The sequence below is a fragment of the Cydia pomonella genome, chromosome 15, assembly GCF_033807575.1.
Source record: "Cydia pomonella isolate Wapato2018A chromosome 15, ilCydPomo1, whole genome shotgun sequence".
NCBI lineage: Eukaryota > Metazoa > Arthropoda > Insecta > Lepidoptera > Tortricidae > Cydia > Cydia pomonella.
This window is the reverse complement of record NC_084717.1, coordinates 18,905,668-18,919,401: the sequence shown is the minus strand read 5'-3', so window position 1 is coordinate 18,919,401 and position 13,734 is coordinate 18,905,668. Positions and strand designations below refer to the sequence as shown.

Below are 13,734 nucleotides of genomic sequence, written 5' to 3'. Positions count from 1 at the left end.
TCTTTAATGTGAATTTAAATAGGTATACATCTGAATATCCTCGAGTTTGCCATTGTTTTGGCGGTGTTCAAGGCACGATTGTTCATCGAATAAAATAAATACGAATAGAAAATACTCGAAAATTCTCAAAAGTCGGGAATGATAGACAACTTTTGTTTTCCTGATAGATTATGACACAATTAATCATAATAAATAGAAGTTTATTACGGTCAGCATTTGTGGGTCTCTCACAGGAAGCCATTATAACGGCTATCAAAGACCATACTAACACCAAACATCAAAAAGAATTGGATCTAAAGCACTCAAAGCTCTTTCTGAAAGAAGTAGACTCTTGGGAACTTAGCAAAAGACAACTCCAAATGATATATATAGCTATCCATGCCGTGATCGGAAACGGCGACCCTAGCTAATTACGAGCGTGAGCTCTAATATGGCTTGCAAAGCCGAACTTACTTTTAAAAACTCTATCGCAGGTGGGGCAGTAGAGTTGGCCAAGTATATTATAGGTGTAATTATAGGAAGGTTTCGGCCGGGATTTACGTATTTGACAAATGATAACAAGGGTGTTTACTGGCCATTACGGGGTCAAAGGAGTTTTGACTAAGATAAGACACTCAGACAACACCGATTTTTGAATGTGTGGCGAAGAGGAAGAAACAGTAACACACCTAATGTGTGAATGTCACGCGCCCTCGCCAGGCAAAGAATGAAAGACTTTGGAGCAGGCTATCTGGAACCAAAGGAATTCAAAATGCTACCCATGAGCTCCATCCGGCACATGGAGATGGTCGAAAAAGCTTTTGAGTAGTTGACAACGTTGACGAATCTTTCCTAAGGGGGCAGCTGCACAAAAGATCCCTATGGGTTGAAGTTTATCCGCAAGGGCCATCGAAAATCATAAGATAAGACCGTTAGCTTAGGATGTTGATAAAACTTAATAATGAACCTCCAGGTCTATGATTCTTAAGTATGTTAAGTACTCTACATTGTACTTCAAATCCATTTGTATATGTGACTGTTTGTGTTCTAAATAAATTAAAAAAAAAAAAAAACTAGCGGTCGAAATAGTTGACTAAATATATTTACATATAGCACTAAATATATATACATAAGGCACTTTCTGTCAAAAATCCGAGGGTGACAGGGCCGATGTAATTATGAGCGTCTACTTGCAGAATTGCGAACCGAAATCTGCCGAAGCATTTGAACGCTAATTAAAATCTTTTTTATTGGATCCATTATATTCTGTAAAAGAATACATGTAAATTACATGCAATATTATGAATTGATTTTAATATAAATATTAATAATTCAGCTTATATACGTCCCACTGCTGGGCACAGGCCTCTCATGCGCGAGAGGGCTTGGGCTATAATCCCCACGCTGGCCCAATGCGGATTGGGGATTTCACATCATTATTATTATTTAATATATGACAATTGTTATTTTAGTCTTATATTGTTATGCCTTGTACTTTAATTTGACGATCATTACGAGATACCTAGATATAAGTAGCCATATTGACATCTTTTCCGTAATTGTTTTATTTGACATTGTACATAATAAATAGTTAACGATCATAATATGTATATACCTAATTGTAATAGTTGACGATCATTTATATTGTAATTTAATATAATGAAATAAATAAATCTAAATCTATAAGTAACCTACTTAAGGCGCCGTTTTGGAAACCAAAGTATGACCTATGAAAGCTTTACGATTTTTCAAAAAGTTTGCTTAGTTTGCTGTCTGAACCTACGGCGCCATAAGTACTTATATATTTACAGTTAACTATTTCGACCGATAGTTCTATCGAATGACATCCTAATTATTTAGTAAACTCCTAACTACTATTTAAGTAATGCATTAGTAAACAAACGATATGATGGCGCCACTTGCTGTACTGTTAAAAGATAGTGAACCTTTCAGTTTGTTCTTAGATAAGTCTACTTACTAGTCTAGTATATATTGTACAGAGTAATTTACTAGTACATTTGTCCCCAGCAAGCTCGGTTCTCTATACAAACGTAGTTATGCTCACATTTTAAAACGACTAGTTGGATTTCTCTGCAACTTTGTACTTACTGTAGGATAAGGTATATCTAGTCCTGTAATTAGTTTATGTAGCTACAGATACTACAGTTAAATAACCGGCCATGAGCATGTCGGGCCACGCTCAGTGTAGGGTTCCGTAGTTACTCTTCCGTCACAATAAGCTAAAATGGAGCTTAAAGTATAGTAAATTGTTAACCAAGGGATGAAACGGTACCTTTCACCCGAGTAGGCAAATTTGCATAATCAGTACCTAATTAAAGTAAGTCTTTTTACTATGAAGGGAAAACTTTTTGTGATAACTCAAAAACAGCTAAACTGATCATGTCTGCTATAGTTTTCATTTAATGTCTTTCTTAAGCTCTACTTCCACGATTTTTTTTTCATATTTTTTGGACCTATGGTTCAAAAGTTAGAGGGGGGGACACATTTTTTTTTCTTTCGGAGCGATTATCTCCGAATATATTCACTTTATCAAAAAATGTTTCTTCAAAACCCCTATTAGTTTTGAAAGACCTTTCCAACAATACCGCACACTCTAGAGTGGAAGCGAAAAAAAAAATTTAGATTTTATTATACGACTTTGTCGGCTTTATTGATTTATATATCCATGCCAAATTTCAGCTTTCTAGCACTAACGACCACGGAGCAAAGCCTCGGACAGACAGACAGACAGACGGACATGGCGAAACTATAAGGGTTCCGTTTTATGCCATTTGGCTACGGAACCCTAAAAACTACACCGAATTTAAATTTTTCGTACAATGCTTGTTTTTGCTCTATTTCGTTTGTTTTATAAGCTGCAGCTAATATATAAACTAAATACAGGCATAGATATACCTTATGTCATTGTATATGCAAAGTTTCATTACAATCGAACACGTAGTTTTAAAATGAGAACGAAACTCCCTTTGTTTGGGAGCGTGAAATTCGGCCGAGATTCCTGCGGACTCTTAAGTAGTTTAACAATTAGATTGTTAAAGTTTTGATAGTAATATTTTTATATTGTGGCCTTGACACGACTCACAATCACAAATCACAATGCATCTCGTGCGAATTATTAAAATACGAGCAATGTCTTAAGTATGTTCGTGTTCTTCTCTTACTCTCACTGTAAGTGTGAGCGAGATGGATGAATTTTTTTTTTTTTTTTTAATTTATTTATCCAAAAAAAGTTGGTACAATATATATTTACATAATATTTCGCCAAACATAACGTTTATCGGCGAATGTTGCACTCACTTACAGTTTTTGTGTACCCGATCTTATCTTATGTACTATTTATTTATCTAAGTATTTATGAATATGACTTATTCTAAGTATTATATGTATGTATGTAGGTGTGTATTGTTTTTCTTATCTGAAAAAACTAGTTGCCCAAGCTTGGGATCTTTTTATATATTTTATTTATTTATTTTTAAGTTGAGGCACGTTTTGAGTTGAGGTATTTAGTAGCAACTTTTTCAGTTTCGTTTTAAACACGTTTTTGCTGCTACACTCGTCTTCAAAGGAAATTTTGTTAAAAATTCGCGGTGTGAGATAGCTGCGCGTTCGTTCACCATAGTAGTTGTTGGCGGTGGGCTCCGCGTACCTACGGCGCTCTAACCCTCTTTGCGGTCGTGTGTACACTCGCGGCGTTTTAAACTCAGAACAATTAAACTGATCAGTTGCTAATAAATATCTAACCTTGTCATGCACTGGTAAGACGCTTAATGTTTTGAATAAGGCTACGTTATCATTCTTACAGGTTTTTATGGTATTTTCGTTTGTAATATTTTTTAACAGTCTCAGTTGTAAATTAAGCACATGGTTTAAATAGGTTTTAAAAGTACGTCCGTAGGCTATCAATCCATATCCAATTACAGCGTCAGCCAGTGAATGATATAACATACGTAATATTTTTTTATTTACAATATTTTTTAAGCTAATTATTTTACATAATATGGACCTTAGCCTATTGCACACTATGTTTATATGTATTTTCCAATTCATGTGACTATCTATAGTTAAACCCAGATATTTGAAATTTTGAACTACTTCTATTATTTTACATTTACAATTATGTTTGTTGGTATGTAAACAATCATATGTGTGACCAATAATTTGAACAGGATTATGGTATTTTTTAGTATACGGGGAACTTATAAGCAAAAATTTTGTTTTCTCTGTATTTAAAATGATTCCGTTATCGTGAGACCACTTGAGTATATTTTCAAAATCTTCCTGTATACATGTTTGTATGATGTTAGGGTCTTTGTCAGCATAAAGTAGGCATGTGTCATCAGCATACATGTAGGTGGAGCAGTTCCGCACTACATTTGTCACACTGTTTACATGCATGATGCAATTGGTAAAATGTGTGTCCAAAGTGGTAAAATGTTGAACAAGATCTAGCAAGTAGATTATTTTTTAATACGTCTCAAATGGTACGGAACCCTTCATGCGCGAGTCCGACTCGCACTTGGCCGCTTTTTCTTAATTTTGGCCACCGTAACGTATGTATGGAGACTAACAAGCAATGGTAAGCAGTTTTCGTAGTCTATGGATGTTGCTATATTAAGGGTGTCACATGTGCGTTTATGACTTGTGAAGCAATTGTTTCTACTATACAACCTAAAAATAAATAGTCAATTTGAGCTATCGTTTTGTTTCCTTCCCTTGACCGCAGCGAGCTGTGATTGGTACAATTTCATTATAGTTGACTAAACCGTTTCGAAATGAATATTATAGTTGAGTTGGGAGCCCATACATGAAAAGTACCCAATTACAGTTTGGTATATGAAATCTTAATTCAACCATTACAGTCGACGTGTAGAAAAATAGATTTTATTTATTATAAACAGAATGTCTAGCTGTGTATTATTATTTATAGCTAATAAATAAATTCAATCGATTCTCTTTGTTTTACGAGGCGCATTCCATAAGCCGCGTATTAGTGTTTTTATATGAATTGTGATAAAACAGTAATTGCTGTTTTTATAAATATTTGTACAGTTCCTTTGTTTAAAACCTTATCTATTATTCTCAAGAAAATTTATGACAAATGGTAAATAACATTATATAATGTTCCTAAAGCATATATGAGTAAACTATTTTTTACTGCGAACGGTAGGTGGATTTTAGGGTTCCGTACCCAAAGGTAAAACGGGACCCTATTATTATTAAGACTCCGCTGTCCGTCTGTCTGTCTGTCCGTCTGTCACCAGGCTCTATCTCATGAACCGTGATAGCTAGACGGTTAAAATTTTCACAGATGATGTATTTCTGTTCCCGCTATAACCACAAAAACTAAAAAGTATGGAATCCTCGGTGGGCGAGTCCGACTTGGACTTGTCCGGTTTTTTCCCTTTTTATTATATGAGTAAATCCAGTTCTTAATTAATTTTGAATAATCATTTCACTAGGCCTAAACCTTCATATTACTAGTCTTCGCATGTGTATCAAAGAGGCGATGGCCGGTATTTTGTTTTCACTCACACTTTCTCATGACCTGCATTTTACTCCCAGCGCCATATCGGGCCGATTTATGGCAAGCGCTAGTTTTAAATGCATAGGTCACTAATTCACAATATAATACAATACAATAGTTATTTACGATACAAGTGCGAAAAATAATAAATTCGTAACGAGTGGCGATAAATTAAAACACCGAAGGTACGGTAAAGTAGCACCATATTATGTACTGTAAAGAGTATTTACAGTACATACTCGTATGGTGCTACTTTTCTGCATTAGTGCGTAAATTAGCATATTACGTATTTAAAAAGCCATATGTACTGTAAAACGTTTTACGATACATGTGCGAATAGATAATTCGCAACTCGTGTCGATTTAAAACACTACCTTCTTCGGTCGTGTTTTTAATTTATCGCCACTCGTTACGAATTTCCTATTTTTCGCACTTGTATCGTAAATAACTATAATTGCACACCTCAATAAAAACAGTACAGAAAGAAAACATCCTCAGAAGAGGTAAACAACAAGCAGCCTTATCGCTATGAAGATCACCTTTGCTAAAACCGGTAGGCTATGTGGGGGAATGTCTGGTTATGGACTTATGGCTTCGCTAGGGCCAGAGGGCTTAATGTGGAAATCGAAATTTATATATCTGCCTCTCTATTGCACTCGGATATTTGAGCTCAATATGAAGACGAAAGAGTAATCAAACCAAGTAAGCGCTTCTTATGAAGTTGATTTTGATCTTACTGACAGTCATTTAATCGACAAATAAGAGTACTGAAGAAAAAATACATAATATTTTTTCAAATGCATCGCACTTTACGAGATAGGTACACGGGTATCTAATAAATTAAAAAAAAAACAGAATTAAATTTTGACACCTAGGTCCATGGGGTCCCAGCGCGCATATTTTTTTGCAGAAACCGCGAAGCGTCTGGTTGACGTAACTGGTGACCGAAGAGCTGGCGGCTTCCTCGCACAACGTATCAGCATTGCGATACGAGGAAATGCCGCCAGCATCATTGGTACAATGTCTCAAGGGCCTATTTTAGATTTAAGCTAGTTACAGTAACACCACTGTATATATCCATTATGTATACTGTTATTGTAAATTAATAGTACATTACGATGCAAGTGCGAAAAACAGGAAATTCGAAAAGAGTGGCGATAAATTAAAACACGGCCGAAGGGAGTGTTTTAAATCGACACGAGTTGCGAATTACATATTCGCACATGTATCGTACAACGCTTTACAGTACATATGGCCCTTTAAATGTTCGACATAGTAACGTAATATGCTAATTTTCGCACTAGTGCGGTAAAGTAGCACCATATGTACTGTAAAATATGTTATTAACAATATAAATATAGAACTAAAATATGTATTGAAAAATACAGACGTTACGTTCTTTCTTTTATGTGTGAATTAACATTTCTTTGGTATGAGTTTTGGGACATAATATAAAAAATGTCCAAATTGAAATTGTGAGGCATATTACATTCAAATTTGATTTCATTTCGCAATTTTCCCATAGCCATTGTTGATCTAATAAAACACAATTTTCTGTATTGTTTGATATGACTGTGTCAGTGATATGTACAAAATTACAACGTATAGGTAAAATTAATCTAATATCAGAGAATACTCATACAATGGTTGCTTTTGCAACGCTATTACTTAGTTTGTACTCTTATTAAAACGTGTTTTTGGTTGAATTTGCATGACATTTGTAATAAAAGGCTTGGTATGGTATGGTATTACAAAATGTCGCCACGGCAATTTGTGAGTTATTTTTGTAAAAGTAACATTGTTGACTTAATCCCACACTTAAGAAAAAAAAAGAAACTTTCATTATCATGTGCTACTCAAGTGAACAAATTACTTATAAATTCCTATACACATTTTAAAACAAAGTCTATGTTCGCGATAAACTTAAAAACTACTATTTATTCTAATAAATCTCTTAAACAATCTATATTGACTAACTAAACTAACATATAATATTACAAAATTAAAACTAAAATTAAACCTAGAAATAAAATAAAATCATCTACTATAAAATATACTTACCTACAAAAAAAAAAAAAACTACTTAACGAATTTTCATGCGGTATTCACTTATCAATAGAGTGATGCTTGAGGAAGGTGTATAATTTGTTAAGGTTTTGTGTAACCGGAGCGGATCACTAGTGAAATATATTATAACTGAAGCAAGGTGCGGTTGCGAGAACAGTAGCAATAAGTAAGGCATTAAAATATATTTATTTACTTAGATAAATTAACCTTTTAACGGGCAAGACTGAAAGAAGTCCTCAAATCTCGCCCGTTCTAAAAATTATGTACAAGAAAAAATACAGAAGGATGATGTTATAGGGGGTCTTTTTTAAGACTTTTGCTCTATAAAGGGTTAAAAATGTTTCGTCGTTAAAATTGCGATAGAATACAAAAACGATACGACACGACACCGCTATCATGTCGTCTAATTGTTGCGCCAATAACTCAAGAACATCGATAATAGTCGCCGACTGTGACGACACTATTGTTCTTGTCAGCCATGCCATCACGAAGGATGGATACGTTACAAGATGGAAGAAATTGGAAAATTACAACTGAATTTCTAATATTGCGGAAAATTACAACTGAATTTAAAATAATACACGGTTTGTTTTACACTCCGTTAATGTCAAAGTACATTCAAGGACACTGGATGGCATAATTAGTTGTTTTTAGGGTTCCGTAGCCAAATGGCAAAAAACGGAACCCTTATAGATTCATCATGTCCGTCTGTCTGTCCGATTATGTCACAGCCACTTTTTTCCGAAACTATAAGAGCTATACTGTTCAAACTTGGTAAGTAGATGTATTCTATGAACCGCATTAAGATTTTTTCTGTCGAGACTTGAACTTGCGACTACGTGATACCAGCCTGCCGCTCTACCCAGTAAGCTACCGAGACTTACCCACAATATCATAATAAAGAATACGATACAGTAATTTAATACCATCGAGCTGATCTGACGATGGATCAAAAGATGGATAGTAGAACTCTTAGTAGTAGTACTGTCAGATGTAAGGGCCTCCGCTAGCTGGCGCGGGTGCACGGAGCGGACGAGCGGGTTAACGAAAAATAGTATGAGCAACGCTAACTGAAGCGGACGCATGCGGCGGATTTCACCTACAAATAGCACCCGCGTGCGTGCGCACGCGGCGGGCGTCCGCGTCAGCTAGCGTAGGCCCTTAGTAGTGTTTCACAGTAGGTAGGTTTCACAGTAGGTATAATGTAGATATTTATGTAAGTATATCATACAAATTATATATTTAAGTGTATGATTTCATAATATTATATTAATTAGTATTTAATTTGTAAATAGTAGGTAGTGATATCGGTTAATTATTCTCAAGTACAAAGCCTGCAACTAACAAACGTCTCTTTTTGACCCAGTGGTTAACTGGTAGAGAAGATCGGACTCATACGATTCGCTTTGACTTTTTTTTTTTCGCGTGGCTTTGACGAGTTTAATTCTTACGGTTGCTATAAAAAATAACCTACTTCTTTATTAAGTACCTACTAGTACGTACTTCTTTTTTTGCATAAAGGTGCGACCAGACCGCAGCTTAAAAAACGGTGACGATACGGAATCGCAGTGACGCGTCCTATGCGTACCGTTTTTGACGCATGCTCCCCACAACGCTGCTTAAAAAACGGTGACGGTACGGAATCGCAGTGACGTGCTTCACGCGAATCTTTTTTGTTCGCAAAACAGTTGCGTCTTTTACGTCACCGGTGTGGTGTCTGCCATAAGATCTCCGTGTAATATTTTTTGCGATTTTTACGCGGATCAATTTACGGTGCGTCAGCGCATTTTAAGCAGCGGTGTGGGGAGCATGCGTCAAAAACGGTACGCATACGACGCATCACTGTGATTCCGTATCGTGACCGTTTTTTAAGCTGCGGTCTGGTCGCACCTTTAGAAAGAACTCCACAGAAGTAAGCATGCAGTTTTTATCAGGCTCTTTAATTGTTAATAAAAATAAAATTATCTAATGTAGCCATGGTCAATACTTATAATTTACTTCTAAATTTTACCACAAAAGTACCCGATGTGGAACCACAAGCTTACTTCTGCAAAGTACTTTCTAATGCTAAGAAACGAAGTGTATCGTCAGGTGACAAGCAAAACAGTTTATAGCCATAATGAACCATATATTACTACATAAATAAGGTTGATTTTTGTTTAATCATTTTTTAGTAATTAGTAAGTGTTGCTTGTCATCTTTATCTACTAACATATCCTTTGAGAATGGACTATAAATATTATGTTATTCTTCAACGACTCTAGTTCTTTTAGGGCAATAATAAATGGTTTTATAAATAAATTTTGTGCCAAAGTTATTTACCCAATTGGCCACAATTAAATATAGCTAAGTTTTGGTTACTAGTCTATGTATATTCTTCGTCACAAGGACATATACGAGTACAATTAGTTTGTAAGCATTATTGTGTACTTTTATTATGTACCTATGTTTAAACTTTTTGAATAAACGTCTTTCTTTCCCATCACGGAACAATGGTGATCCGGACCTTTGGTAGGCGTGCGCGGAGCCGAAGCCAACACGTAGATGGCCTTTTGACACTTTAATGAAATGTAAGGGGTACACCAACGTCTTTTTAGGGTTCCGTAGTCAACTAGGAACCCTTATAGTTTCGCCATGTCCGTCTGTCTGTCTGTCTGTCTGTCTGTCCGAGGCTTTGCTCCGTGGTCGTTAGTGCTAGAAAGCTGAAATTCGGCATGGATAAATAAAAAAATAAAGCCGACAAAGTCGTACAATAAAATAAAAATAAAAAATTTTTTGAGGGTACCTCCCCTACACGTAAAGTGGGGGTGATTTTTTTTTTTGCTTCAACCCTACAGTGTGGGGTATCGTTGGAAAGGTCTTTGAAAACGAATAGGGGTATTCAACAAACATTTTTTGATAAAGTGAATATATTCGGAGATAATCGCTCCGAAAGAAAAAGAAAATGTCCCCCCCCCCCCCCCTCTAACTTTTGAACCATAGGTCTAAAAAATATGAAAAAAATCGTGGAAGTATAGCTTAAGAAAGACATTAAACGAAAACTATAGCGGACATGATCAGTTTAGCTGTTTTTGAGTTATCGCAAAAAGTTTCCCCTTCATAGTAAAAAGACTTACTTTAATTAACTTCAAATTTCAATTTCAAACTTAAAGTAAATTTACTGTTATGAAGCATTACGTACTTCCGAAGTTCATATTAATTTAAGTAGGAACTTTTGGCCCAATATAAACTTATTCTTATATTTAACATTGTATATGTGTAGTCCCTCGTTTTGCTTTATAATGTTATATATGTTTGAATCTTGTCAGCACTGTGACTACTAATATTATCGTCAGTGTAATAATATTAGTTTAGTACCTATTTTACTAACATTTTATACCTCAATCCGAAGGCAATGCCACTTATAAATTATTAGTTTATAAATCCTAGTGGGAATTGTCTCAGGATGTAGGTTGCACTTATAATGTAAAAACCAATATCCTCTTTTCTGTATCATCTGCCTATGTCTGTTTTTTTTCCCCAATAAAGAAAATAAAATAAAATAAAATTAGGTACTGATTATGCAAATTTGCCTATTTGTTTAACTCGCGTGAAAGGTACCGTTTCATCCCTTGGTTAACAATTTACTATACTTTAAGCTCCAGTTTAGCTTATTATTACGGAATAGTAACTACGGAACCCTACACTGAGCGTGGCCCGACATGCTCTTGGCCGGCTTTTATTATTATTATTATATCACGTTAGCAATAAACATGTGTGGAGTCTATCGTACCTCATGACGCTTCAAAGAAAGTGATGTCATTAAGAGCGAAGTATACCACATGGTCCTCCATCGCAAAAGAGAAAACGTTTTTCCACTTCTAAATATTTTCCATTCTGCATAATTTTGAAAAATAATGAAAAAGTGGTTTGCATTACATTTTTTTTGCGAAAACTATAATCTAGAATATATTATGCTGGAGCGATCGACGTCAAAATCAAAGTGATTTGTTAATTTAGTTAGTGAATAACATGTTCTTGCGAAATGGTATTTCATAGAAAAAGTACCGTTATTTTGCTAGGATGGCAATGCTATTCATCCCCCTTAAAATGGTTTATACTCAAATAGAGTCAAATAAAGTAAATGACATAATAAGTAAATAAATATTGTATATACAGATCTCAATCACAGTAAAAAAATCAACGATGATCAACTCTGGCCAACGTGGGACTCGAACCCACATCTTTGGTTTGCCGGTCCAACGCGTTACGAATTGCGCAATTTTTTTTCATTGTGATGGACATCTGTAATATACAATTTTAATCAAATATATCTTTTAAATCTCACGATTCTTCCTTTTAGGTACCTATGTAGGTTATTGACTTCCTCATATAATGACAATTTCACGCTTATAAAAGAAATTTAGCTTTCATTTACTTAAACAGGAACCACGGTAAATGCTAATTACTTTTGAACAAACAATACCCGTTCAAAACTTTCAATAGTCACAAACTATTAAAAAACGCGTTTTTGCGATTTCGCGCGTATCAAAACGAAAGCAAGAGAAAATAAACAGGTTTACCAGCTTTCTTATATTTATATCCACATTTATTAACGTGTTAAAGACGCTTATATTTTTTAATCACTCAATAAACCAAAAACAAAAACCGAATCTAAAACCTTATGCTAAAAAACAAACCGTGCAACCATATTTTCTTAAAAAAAAAACAAATCCTTGCCCTTGACATTTGGGTACGTTCCAAAACGAGTTACAAACTTTCGCTGGCACATCACTTACTTCCAACTAGTTTCGACTGTGGCGGACATTTTGTTTGACGCGTGCTGTGCGCGGCGCGGCAATATTGGTACTGACTTGCGGACTGGTTGTTCCAGTGATTTAGTAAGCCGATGTGGAGATGATAATACCACCTTAGAGTGGAACCAAGATAAGTTGGCAGCGATTTTGATAGCTCAGATGATGCATGGGTTATTTTAAACGTCAAGCTTTATTAAATGATGATGTATACTTGACGGTGCAAGTCTGGGCTATTAAAATTGCTGCCAACTTATCTTAGTCTGACTCTAAATAATTAGATAGACTTACAGCTGTTTGGGAACATATTACACCAAACATGATAATATCAATGATTTAGTTTGTTATTCATGTTGTGAAATTTTTGTATTTTAATAATATATTATTACTTGTAATGAGAAGGCCTAAATAATATAAATATAATCTGGTATACCAATTTTCAAATTCTACTGAGAATGCTGGCTTACCAGGGAATGCAAGCGGTCTTTAATTGTATGGGAAATCCGGTTGATTAACGATTATTAACCGAAATTTGATACAAATATACACCGGTTTGCTCTACTTGCCAGTGAATAATAAAGGTTTCTTTAATTCATAACGCGTATGTACATTATAGTTTGGACAGAGACTGTCTCATTTCTAACATAGACAGAGAGAATCATATTGTATTTGTCTTATGCTAGTACTAGTACCCAAAAGAAAGGGATGAGTACAAGTTTTTTTTTAGGTTCCTTCTTATTTACTGACAAATTTGGCTTTCGCAGACCAGACTATAATGAGCGTCTGCAATCGTTACTTTATTGAGCGACCGCAAACGTATCAGAACTCAGATCATCATCCGCGGCCTTAAAATCACACCTCAGCGATCTAAAGTCACACCCAACCGTTGTATACAGTGATCAACGGCCACCACCGTGAGAAGATACATTGTTTGACGACGTTACTGTTTCCATTTTGCTGCATTTTGCATTGAAATCTTCTAAGGAACCTTGATGGGAACCGCGACCGTAACACGAATATAGTTAAACCATTTCTAAAGTGCGCGCCCTTCTTTGCTCACGTCTAAAGTACCTACCATATCAGCTGAACTTTAAGGTAAATATCTTCATCGCGCTGACGGGCGCGGCCCCGAAAAAGGCGAAACACCGTAAAAATCTCTGAAATCGAGGTTTCGTTCTCGACATTTTCCTCCTCCAAAACTTTACCAATCGTAACGAGATTTAGGGAACAGAATGAAAATGAAATTATCTGTGTCTGGCCGATTTGATTTTTGTGTTTATTGTGGCCAATTTTGTATGCTAGGCGTCTGTTTACGGCGCATTTTTTGGCCGTTTTTAGAGCTGTTTGAAG

General features: G+C 35.4%; 1 protein-coding gene across 1 annotated transcript in view; it reads right to left on the bottom strand.

Moving 5' to 3' along the window:
* The window catches only part of LOC133525554 (uncharacterized), a 64,390-nt gene extending 51,901 nt beyond the window's left edge, over positions 1-12,489 (bottom strand). Inside the window, exon 1 of the mRNA XM_061861851.1 lies at positions 12,370-12,489. Coding sequence (XP_061717835.1) covers positions 12,370-12,398 — 29 coding nt within the window. The 5' untranslated portion in view covers positions 12,399-12,489. The remainder of the gene's footprint in view (positions 1-12,369) is intronic.
* Between the last annotated feature and the right edge of the window lie 1,245 nt (positions 12,490-13,734).